Raw genomic sequence first — 12110 nt, 5'->3', positions numbered from 1 at the left:
CTTCAGGCGAGATTTGATGCGGATGAAAATTGATTGCTGGATGTTTCTGAAATCCGTAGGAGGTGTTTTCGAATTGTGCCCTGAGCATAGTAAAGTCTTCGTCTACCACATCTTTGTTGAGTCTTGTGATAAGAGCCAAATTGCATTCATAAGAAAGAAAAAGATCAAGTGGAGGGTTGCCAAAGAAGCAACCTGAAGTACGGACGATGCTGTCGTTCGATAGGCTCCTACAACATATAGCAAGAAAGGTCGTTGAATCGAGTTAACCTTCCTGATTGCTCTAGCAGTAGGATTGCAGAACCAGACAGTAACACTATACGCTATAACTTTACATAGTGCTGACCTGTATAATATGTTTCTAAATATACCTTTAGTTCCCCACTTTGGGCCAGCCGTGCGATGAAGTTTATTTAATATGTTGTTTGCTTTAATTGCTAGATTCATTGAATGTTGAATAAAATTAAATTTCTCATCAAATGTTATCCCCCAGAATTTTCAATATAGAGGTATGCAGAAGTCTCTGGCCACTCTTGTAAATCTTCGGTAGTTTGCTTTTGATATTTTTTTTTTCAGGCCAGAGATAGCTAGTCTTTTTCTCCACTCTATTTCTACTCCATGTTCGGTGACCCAGTCGTTTATCGAGTTCAAGATCTCTCCGGTTCAGATCTTTTACTGACTTATCAGCAATGGTTGGGTGTTAACAATCTTATTAGCAATGATTAATACTAAATCATCGGCATACGCCTGTAGGTGGACCAGATCCCGGTCGAATTGGTCCAACAGTTGGTTGATAGCTAAGTTGCAAAAGGTTGGTCCTCCGCACGATCCCCGTGGAGTGTTGCGTCATTCCTCCATCGAATGCTAGACAGATTTTCCTATCAAACAAAAAGTTCCGAGTGTTTGGCCTAGCTCATCAGGGATTTGTAGTTCCCTCTGTGTATTTATGACATAGTTGTGAGGCAGCAAATCGAATGCTTTTCTAATATCGAGCGTGATCACCGCTATAAGAAAGTCTTTTTGTATGTATTGTTGTACAGAGTTTTCATCAAGTCTAACAGAGCCATTTCACAAGATCTTCTACAGCGGAAGCCGTATTGATAACGACTTACCACATTGTTCGTTTCAATGAAGTAAGTAAGCCTCTGGATTAATATTTTTTCCAGCAGTTTGCCAAACACAGGTAAAAGAGTGATTGGGCGATATGGCCAAAACCGTTGGATTTCGGTCTTTCCTTAAGAAAAGAAGTTTGCCGACATTAAAACGATTAGGGAAGGTTCTCAGCTCGCGACACTTATTGAAGAAGTCCCTAGTTAGTGAAGGGCAAGCTTGGTATATATACAGTTTTCATTATCGGATTAGTGATGAAGTCGATCCCTGGTGCTTTTCTAGGATTAAGCTCGTGAAGAATTTTCGCTAATCAGCGAATGAAATGGCATGATCTGAGATGTTTGTGTAATTAACAAAGGAGTTGATTATCATCTCTTTTCCGTTATTGCAAGGAAATAATTGCTTCAATTGCACCTCTGTAGCTTGATCAATGGAAATATTGGTTGCAGAATGATTTGCGTGGTGAATCTTTTTTTTTTTTTTTTTTAAGTAACTTTGTAAGCTTTCCAAATGCTTCTGTCTGTTCTTCACAATATTTTGTCCAGCATTTGGCTTTTGTGTATGTGATGAGTTTTTTGTACTCCGCAATGGCTGCCTTATATTTTTCCCGGCGTTGCGGAACATCAATCCCATGTCTAATTGCAGATTTCAGCTTTCGCTTAAGCGCTCTTATTTGTTTCTTCTAATATTTAAATCTTGATTCCACCAGGAAAGCTGAGTAGGTTTTTGGTTCTCCCTGTAGCCCAGAAACTTCTCCCAGTAGCTCTGAATCAGATCCATGTACTTATCTGTTAAATGGTTCAACACGCAGGGTCTTGAATCTCGCGGATTTCTGGTTTGAGACGTATCAATTCTGGTGTGATTTTCCCCTTGAAACACCCTTAATTTCTCCTCTGGGTAGTCTTGAAGTATTTGTTTGTACATCTTTGAAGTGATTCGTACATAAAGATTTTAATACTTCTGTGTGATCCAATATTACCTTCCTCAGAGATAATTCTTCTGCTGCAATTGAAGAACCTCAGGGAATTTGTGTAGGTGACGTCTGGCCAACCTTTGTCTTTATTTCGTTGAAAGGTTGGGATATCATGGTTGTTATTGAACAAAATTAAATTGTTAGCCATTATATGATCTAGGAGCCAGGTACCCCTTAGGTTATTTGCTCTGTATCCCCATAACTGATTGTGTGCATTTAAATCTGCCGCAATGATGACGTCTGTTTTTCCAGCCTTGTAGAGGATCTGCTCGATTTTTTCAATAGTCTCGTGATGGTCCTCATATGGTGAAGAATAAGCAGATGTTATTATGCAATCGTTCTTTTGCAGCCGTATTTGAATTGCCACAACATGTTGGCCAATGTAAAAGAGAGCTGGTTGACAGCTACGTGAAATCCACACTATAATAGCTTTATTATCACTTGAAGACCAAATCATACAGTTGGGAATTCCACAAACTTCTTTACGATTAACCCAGGGCTCTTGTATGCATAGAAAGTCGAACTATTCTTTTAAAGCATTGGTGGGAGTGTGAGACGTTACATCTATGGATTTATCCACATTGAGTTGTAATATGGTTACAGGTTAGTTCTGTCTGTTCTGGTTCATTTTGTCCTGTTAGTCTGATGAAGGCTGGTTGATAAGTGAAATTTCAATTTGAAATTTCACTTATCAACCAGCCATCATCAGAACTCTTAATTTCTCGTAGTGATTATGGCAGAACAGCTGTATGCCTACATTGGTGGATTTAATATTAAATATTTCATTGGATAACCGTGCATCTTGTAGTTGTTCCGTCAAGTCCAATTCTATTGTTTGAATACTTTGTTCGCCCAGAAATGCTGTAGCTTTTTTTTCTCACTGCAGAATTTTTTCTTTTGAATTCAGGGAGTTGAGCCCTGGCTTAAAGGATTGTGTAAGTTTTTAGTTAGAAATATGGTGAATATTAACTCTGGGGGCTTCCATCAGGGAGCATCACTTGAAGTTGAACTTTCAGGGGTTTTTAAAATGGCTTCGAGGAGAAAGTGTCTCCGGAGAAAAGTGTGATTTATTACATAAAATTTAGCAATAAAATTCTGGGGAAAATTTTATGTGTAAGGATAAATACATCATCTTGACAAAAAATTTGAATGATGTGAATTATTTTTTCATAAACAAATTCAAAATTTGAAAAAATAATTTTGTATTTACTTTTTTACATGGTCGTGGACAGTAACTAGCATTCATCATTCAAAATTATGATCCACGTTTTGTTTATACGTGAAACAACAGTTTGCATTACAAAAAGCGGTTGGATAGCATTACAAAATGCTAGAAATGAAACTGCTTCATTTGTCAAAAAAGCTTATACTGGGATTGAACAGTGAAATGTAAACAAATCCCTTAAAAAAAAGGATGGGCAATGCAATAAAACCATCCGGTTCACCTTGACATTGGACTTCGTAATTTACACATTTTGCACTGTGCTTTTGGAATTAGTCTTGAAAGAGCGTTATACTTGAAAAACTTGCATGTCTTCATAATTTGCTGTGTGCGTTGTCGAAGACAGTTGTGTGTGTGTGACAGACTAGACTGTGGAAGAGACTCCAAAAAAATATATTATTTATATTATGATCAGAGAAAGAAAAGATTTATCTGTGGTTGCTAGTACCCTGTTTTGGCCAAAAATCATTTTTGTAACCATGTCATTTCTGTCGTTTTGCTTTGATTGAGTCAATCCTATAGGAGATAAATGGTTTTTTTTTTTAATTTAGGGTTTTTTTTTTTACTATGCCATAATTATGTTGTCTGGGGGGGTACCCTCCCCCATCCTATTTTTCAGTCCTGCTTTTTCCTACTTTTTCTAATTTTTTTGAGTAGGAGCCCTGCATTTTTGAGTATCTAAAATGCAAAAACATTTTGAAAACTCCAAGAAATGAATGCTCTGGTATCGAAGGGATGCCACTTAATAATTTTTTTCTCTTTCTCTCTGTACTCAGTAGGCCTATATGTTACCAATAACGTGTTGCTTTTTGGAAAAAAAATATATCATCAATTTATTTATTTTTTTCAATTTTACCGAAAATGCAGAACCCGCACTAATGTGTGGTCGAGGTTTCAGCTGGTGAAATGTAATGTGGTGTTATATTGATAAAAGCAAGTTGATTCTTTGCTCAGATATAAATATATGTCACATTTCTGGCACCTCGTTCTTCTGTTATAGCCTATCTGTCTACAACACCTAGCGAATTCGAGATCATTTATAACAGGCTAATGGCCAAAATTGACTATATGGATTTCAAAGTTTTTTTTTTAAATTCCATCTGTATTGCGTCAACTGTTTTAACCAGTGTTTTTGACTGCCCCTCTTCCGGCCTTGGCCTTCAAAGGGGGTGGGGTCCCTTCTCTACACTTATTTTCAAGACCATTTATAAAGAAAAAAAAATTAAGAAACGTGCACTGTAAGAATCGCTTCCCTGTTTCGGGTCTGTAGACCAAACTCCTGTCTGCCTTTGACTTGAAGGGAAGCATGCATATAGATATTGCGGAGGCGTACGAAGAGTCGTAGAAGGAGGAACATCAATCTTTGCCTAACAGGTGATCAAAAAGTTTAAAAAACTACGAATAAAAAATATAATTTCATATGCCATTAAAAAAAATATTTGAATTTTATTATGCCATTTTTTCCCCTAAGATAAACAACTCTTTTTGAAGAAATTCCTTGTGCGCTCTCTCTTCAATCTATCATTGTGACCATCCAAAGGCAGGTTCTGTGTATGACTCTGTGCAGAGGGCCGCAAAAATGCTTATTTTCGATGCTGACTAGGGCATAGTGTACATATCATCATTATTAGTTATAGAAATAAAAATCGGCCAACATGTTGGAATCAAAGCCGCCCTCAGAGGTGTGCGATAAAAATTTCCATATTGGGGAAGTGACTCAAGACCATGAATCTGTTGTCACAGAGCGCCAGACCAACATGGGTCCACGTCTCCATCAACGGGATCACCCTGGTGATCTAAACCAAGAAGACATAAACAAAAAAATTTTTATCACGCTTAACCCTTTAAGAGGTTTTTAAAATTTTCTTGATCAGCATTATAACGGCCACATTTGAAATTGCGAAACCTTCCCAAGTTGCCACGTATTTTAAGAAGAATGTTTTTCCGATTGCAAGCAGATAACAGCTCCCCAACAACAAGAAAATTTACTCCGCCCATCGCTTTTATTTCCCTCACTATGATACGAAAATGTGTGTGGCTTTCTAGGAAAGGGCTTTTTGGGAAAAAAAATATTTTTGTATTATTTTTTACTGAGCTTATAATTCTTTCTCTATTTTTCTCGCTCCTTATCTAAACTTTAACAAGAGCTAACTCCTCCCACTGGTATTTAATTGGTTGGAGTGGGGGATGGAAAACACGTTTCATTGAAAACAGCTTCATTGCGCTTTTAGAAGACGAAATATCTCGGAGTGACGGAAATAAAGCGGATCAAGTTTGACGAGTTATCTCGGGATTGCCACTGAAAGGGAAAGTAGAAAAGAGAAAAGAAGCTGAAAAGTGAAAGTGGTCTAGATAAAGTTTTTTAAATAAAAAAAATGGTCTCTCTTCTCTGTTGATAGCGGCAAGGACGAGGTTGGCTACTGCTGACCTATTCGTGCACATTCCTCATGTGCTCCCACTTTAAATAAGCAGTTAATTTAATTTACGCGCTGTTGTTGCACTTGAAATGCTAATTTCATGGCCAATAAAGAAAAACTTTGATTAGATGAGCTATTTTCTCATTTTGCTGTTGCGCGACTGATTGAAAAAAATACTCGTAAGTGTCTGATACGGAATTATCGAAAAGCGAACGGTTGCTGTCAAAGAAAGATTTGTGACGTCGTGGTCGTCGTCACAACGGGGCCTACTCTGATAAACGCAGGGTTGAGTCTAATCTTCGAGAGAAACAACATTTGTGTTGTTCTTACCTTATCTCTCTTTATTAGATGGCTGATCGTTGTTCTGTGGGTCGCGTTCATTCATTTCTACCAATATTCGAGCTCAAATCAGTGGGGTTTTTTTTTCCTTCCCTTCTCTAGATTTTGAGTGTCGATGATCACGTCGATATTTTCCATAGCCTCATTAATTCCTAATTGCGATGAAATATCCCAGAATAGCTATGTTGGGCGATGAATCCAAAGGGTCAGTGTCGTTAAGAACCAGAGAGATGCTCGCGGCCGTTGCTGTGATGGAATGAGAAGAAAACAACTTTTTTGAACACTCGTACCTCCGTTCCAGATGTGTGTTTACATGTGTGCCTTTGTGATATCTGTAAATGCATGTTCTGGAATGTAAGGTGCGGGTGGCACACCACCTGCTCATCCTGACGTTCAAAAACTATTTTGGAGCCAAAGTCGATGCATTTTTATGTCGCTATACCTTGTTGGAATGGAAAAATGTTCATATCATAAGAAACAACGTGGAAGAACATTTTTTTTACTATTTGTTTCTTGTCTCTCGTGGAATATAGACAATAAATTACGTATGTCACAATTTTTCCACACAATTAGTCTGCAATGTGCATTGGTGTCGGAACTTGGCAAGCCGGGTGTCTGGCAACCCTAGCGGCACCCCCACCCCAATGTTTTTCTCGTGTCGACCGTCTTAAGAGCATCATAAGCGCCCGCGCAAAGTGATTTTTCATTTTTCTGGGGGGGGGGGGGCGGCGGCTCGATTTTCATTTTTGAATCGATTGGAAGGTGGAAGGGTGCTCGAACGAACCCGTGCTGGAAAATACTGTGGATGCTCGAGCATCCCCGGCTCCGATGCCTCTGGTGCAGTCGAACCCCATTATATCACCCGCGATGTCACACCAAACTCGCTTAATGCTGGGAACTGTTAGTAATTCTTCCATTTCCAGGAATTGCACGTGTTAAACTGTGATTCGATATAACGCTAAACTCGTTTTCAACGCGCCAGAATTCTGCGAAAACAAATGATGGCGTTAAATCGTGGTTCGACTGTAATTACCGTTCCCAAATCTGTAAAAACTTTCACACGGTAGATATCTTGCTAACCCTGTGGTGAAGCGGATGGCTTCGATCTGTGATATGGGAAAAATTTGTAAGAATGTTTCATTCGATGAGGTCTTAACACCTTGAAACGAGACTATTTCTAACTGCACATTTCAATTTTCATTTTTCTTAAATGAAAGAATGTAAGGCTTTCTTTTTTTTCCGATGACTGGACATCTAAAAAATATATATACTGTATATAAACTTTAATGAAATTTGCGAGTGCAGTTCAAGTTGGAAGCTCAATTTTATAGTGTGACTGTAAAATTTGCATTGCCCATTTTCCAAAAGGTTCTTCTCGAACATATCCGTGGTTAAAAAAAAAGTGAACTGGAAATTTCCTAAAATGTCAAAATGCTTCTTCCCCCCCCCCTCCCCTTTGTTTCAGGAAAATTAGAACACCCAGGTTAAAAATGGACATGACAACTTGATCGGTCCTGGACTTGATGTAAACCTGTAATAGTTCAACCTTAATATTACGGGTAGAAAAAAAAAAGGGCATTTCTGCAAATGCGAAACCAAGTGGCATTTTGGATATCGTTTACCGTATATCGAACTATAGCCCTCTTTGGTTTTGATCGCGAATTTTATGCGTGAAGACACTGAATCGAGATAAATCTGTGGCACCCACGGTCGCTTCTTGCAAAGTCGATAGTAGCCAGCTCGCATTTGGCTAGCCGTTTTAGAACTTCTCACCGCAATGTTCTCATTAGATTAGCATCAAGTATCATCTTCGGTTATCACGAAACAACCGCAGCATCGAGGACGCTTCGTGTGTAAAAGGTCCAATTAATGATACAAGGATCTCGCATCAATTTGATTCTAAAATAATTGGGATTGATCTACATGTTGATCCTCCAACAATTAACTAATCCAACAATTAACGACACACTAATCCTCGAGTGAGCAGCTTCGAACTGCTCACTCACTGCTAACTAATTATTCTTAATTCTTCTAAACCGTACATTGCACCTCATAGGAATTATTAATGAATTGTTGCATGCCAGAATACGCTGTGCACGTGTTGTGTACCCAACGTGATGTTTTTATCTGAGAAATTCATGGCATGTATTCGAAAGTGCTGTCATGTATCGTCCAAATTCAGAAGCTACAAATCGGCCGGTTATTGCCTGCGCATATTATGTGTGAAGGAGCGCAGTAGCACCCCCCCCCCCCCCGTCAGGTCGATAAGATTCTCACCTAAAGTACCAAAGGATGTTTAGAGGTGTCTAGTTCGATAAACCGGTTCGGCCTTGTCAAGACAGTTTCTGACACGGGTGCAACAGAAACGGCGTCATGACCACAGAAAAAGATTGGTACCGTAGGGAGTTCCACATCGATGGGCTGTGGAACTCCACACCAACCTCTCGGTGAGTATAAAAAATGCTGCCGTTCGGAATCGGTAATAAATTGTAGATCCCGGTCTAACAAGCCCTCGCGTGCAAAAAATTACCGTGGTGCGACAAAAACGATCAAATATTTATGTGTAAATTCTAAATGTTGTTTGCCCGATCGCTCTTTATGGACAGGCTTTTCAAATGAGGGGACCAGCTCGCATTCGCGTGAATGACCAAAAAAAAACCGGCGGTGTACACGTGTGTCGTAAATAAAATACGTTTCGTCCAAATATGTAGTGTGATTCTTTAGTTTTTCTTTCAATGCTACGCACCCGTGCATCCCCCTTCTTGCTGCCGTGGTTTAGTGGCAGTGAGGTTAGCTGGTTGTCTGATGTTTCTCGTACACAACCACTATCACCATTGCCCCAAACCGCTGCTCCTCAACTGCGAAGATGATTTCTTTTTTATTATTTCGCAAAATATTCAATGCCAAAATTGAAAATTACTTACTGACATTGTTGGTGTGGTATCATCGTAATATTATAAGTAAATCACAGATTATTGGAACCTAATTGTGTGTAACAAAATGTTGGCGAAATTGGTAACTTATTCATGTGAACGCAACCATGAAAACTCGTGTAAATTTTTCCATTGTTGTTGATTTTCGAAACGAATGCCTTCACAGAAATCGAAGTTGAAATGCTTGAAACATCTGAGGTAATCATAAATAGATGAATTTGTTCAACTTGATAAATAAGGATATGAAGTAATTTTCAAGTGTTGAAGAATGACCCTCATTTTGTTCAAATTTTGCCGAAGTACAGCTCTTCTATTTTCAAATACACTGTTAGTATGTTTCGCTCCAGTTACGTGTAGCTAGTGGTCACAAAAGAAATTGAAAATTTAAATATTTCACTCAGTGAAAATAAATACCAAAAATTACAATTACCGTATTTTAACGAGTATAGAAAACTCCCCCTATTTTTTTGGTCTTAAAATTTGGAAAAAAATTGAAAAAAACATGCCTATGTACACATACCTAATACTATCGATGTATAAGAACCCCGTCTTATTTTTCTTTTTTTTCCCCCTTGGGCCCCAATTTTTGGCAAAAAGGGGGAGGGGGTTCCCTATACACCTTAAAATACAGTACTTTAAAAGAATTAGCAGCGGATAACCTTGATGTTTTTTTAGTTAAGCCCTTAGTCACCTGGCAGATATACGTGTATACGAATATGATAATCCAGTTCTTAACCATGGGTCTACGGACCCCTTCAGGGTCCTTGGAGAAATTTTAGGGGAGGGTGGGGTCCGTGGACTTGGACCTTATGGTACAGTCCCACGAGAGTTTACTAGGGGACCCCTGGTAAGATAAAGTTAAAGATAATAAAAGTCTTTGTCACGATCGGCGGTCGCCTCGGGGAAGCAATAATTTTTATGGCTTTCAATACAAAGGCAGCGGAACGAGCGTCTTCCTTTGAAAATGACCGAACAAGTACGGATTATTTCACGTCGGTTCATGCCGGCTGTGGTTTTTGCGGTTTATGTCCAACAAAGACTTTTATTAACTTTAATTATCTTACCGAGGGTCCCCTAGAAAACTCTCCTGGGACTAGACCTTTACTTGGACTTGACCTATCTTATTGGCGCAAAGGGTTAAGAACCCATGCGCTAAGCCAACACATCATACATTGTTAACACTGTTGCAACTTATTCTCCACTCGCCGAAACTGCTGTGATTCCGTACCATATTCGTGAGATGTATTCTGTTATACAACACCACTTACGAGATGAAGGGGGGGGGGGGGCATCACGAACTCTCCTTTGTCTTCACGTATGGCCAAAATAGGAAAGAGCGACAAGTCTCAGAATCCAGGCCTCGAGGTGACCGACTTTTTGGTGCCACATTGATTTCTGTAGAGCGGTCGGAACAGGTTGCCATCCATGTATTTGCAAGCGCCTGTACACCACTGACACGGAGCACCACCTTTGACTAATATCAAGTTCAAATCAATCCCTATTTGTATGATTTCTATTCTTTTCTTCATCGTGCCACAATTGACCACACCAGCTGGTGGGTTCGATTGTGATACTCTCAAACAGAGCCGTCTTTACATCATCAGGGCCGCCCCTACCTGGCTGAAAGTCCCTTTCTACCAGGACTTGACAAATCGCAAAAAACATCTAGAAACGAGAACAGTTTTATTGGGAGCCAAAAGAATTTTATAAAAAAACAGGTCCAAATAATGTTTCTTTCGACTTTTCGAGGGCATACAGACCCTCTTTCGTATTGGTAGATATGCTTACATAAATTCGAAACATTTTGTGTTGACTCCAATTTACTAACTGCACAAAGGAAATTTTAGGCTCCAATACCAATATTTTGGCTGCTACGGCGACCCGGTGTCTGTCGAGCCCTGCTTTCTATCAATTTAAATACTTACTCCCAAAAATCGAAAAATTAGATTCCATTATCATGAGGCTCCCAGAAGAACACCGAGCCTCGCTCGGATAGGCCTATGTGTCAAGACGGCCCTGTTTTCCCAGTGTGTTTGACAAAGATTAGACTGTGGTATTTGTCAGGTGGATCAGGGTCTGACATGAAGCATTAAAAATATTCTCCTCAAACCAACAAACTCGTGTAATTTTCGCGAATCCGCTGTACAGTATCTAACTTCCCTTGATATCTTACCTCGGGAACAATTTTGTTTTTCTCAGCAATGCGTGCATTATCATGTTAATACCGGGAAAATCCGTTTTCAGTGTCGTTTCTCAACGGTGTATGATGTATATTATAGTACTGTATTTAACTGAAACGTAACGTGTTTGTTTGATTGCAGGGCGGCCTACGTATCGTTCGGAGGTCTGTTGATGAGGCTGCAGGGAGACCCCAACAACTTGCACAATTTCGAGGTCGACAACCACGTCTACCTGCTGATGAAGAAATTGGCATTTTAAGGGTTTTTTTGTTTTGTTTTTTCATTCAAATTCCATGGATGTTTTCTTTTGTATTTTCACATTGTGTCTGTGTGTATGCTGAAATAAAGTGAATGTTTTTGCCATTACAGTGATTTGATACAGTGAATCCTTCTTTTATAAAGGCCATATCCGGACAGGTTCAGTTTTTTTTTTTGGTGGTCCGAAATTTCTCTTCACTAAATACAGGGTGATTATAATTAGAGTTCCCGTACTCTGAATAGTTTTTCCTCAAAAACTGCTTATCCGAATGCAACCAGCAATTTTAGGATATCTTGATACCATGGGAGAAAGATTTATTAAATTGAAAAAAAAAGTTCAATTTTCGACCGCCAGGTGAAAAAGCGGTGCTTTTTATTGATTTCCCCTCCCCATGGACCATATAGCGTATATATAACAAATTTCCTTGGAATACGTCTACCAGCACGGGCGTTACATAGGTCAGAGTACTGTCAGTATACTGAAATTACTCAGACCTATATAGTGCCCGTTCTGGTAGACGTATTCTATTGAAACTTGATATATACGCTATATGGACCATGGGGAAAATGTAAAATACAATTTAAAAATTTCACCAAGGTGGAGGTGCTCCTGGTGCTCAAAAATTGAACATTATTATTATTTTTTAATTCATAAAAATCTCTCCCCCATGGTATCATCAA

General features: G+C 39.1%; 1 protein-coding gene across 2 annotated transcripts in view; it reads left to right on the top strand.

The window, feature by feature from the left end:
• Nucleotides 1–11539, top strand: part of Polr2H (DNA-directed RNA polymerases I, II, and III subunit Rpb8) — an 83098-nt gene extending 71559 nt beyond the window's left edge. For both annotated transcript variants that reach the window (XM_089231211.1, XM_089231212.1), the window contains exon 4: nucleotides 11313–11539. In XM_089231211.1, coding sequence (XP_089087337.1) covers nucleotides 11313–11430 — 118 coding nt within the window. In that variant the 3' untranslated portion in view covers nucleotides 11431–11539. The remainder of the gene's footprint in view (nucleotides 1–11312) is intronic.
• The last annotated feature ends 571 nt before the right edge of the window (nucleotides 11540–12110 follow it).

The sequence above is a fragment of the Pholcus phalangioides genome, unplaced genomic scaffold (assembly GCF_987345545.1).
Source record: "Pholcus phalangioides strain wild (caught in Gottingen) unplaced genomic scaffold, Ppha-v1.0 ptg000004l_1, whole genome shotgun sequence".
Taxonomy (NCBI): Eukaryota; Metazoa; Arthropoda; class Arachnida; order Araneae; family Pholcidae; genus Pholcus; species Pholcus phalangioides.
Note: the sequence above shows the minus strand (reverse complement) of the source record. Positions and strands in the feature narration are given on the sequence as shown.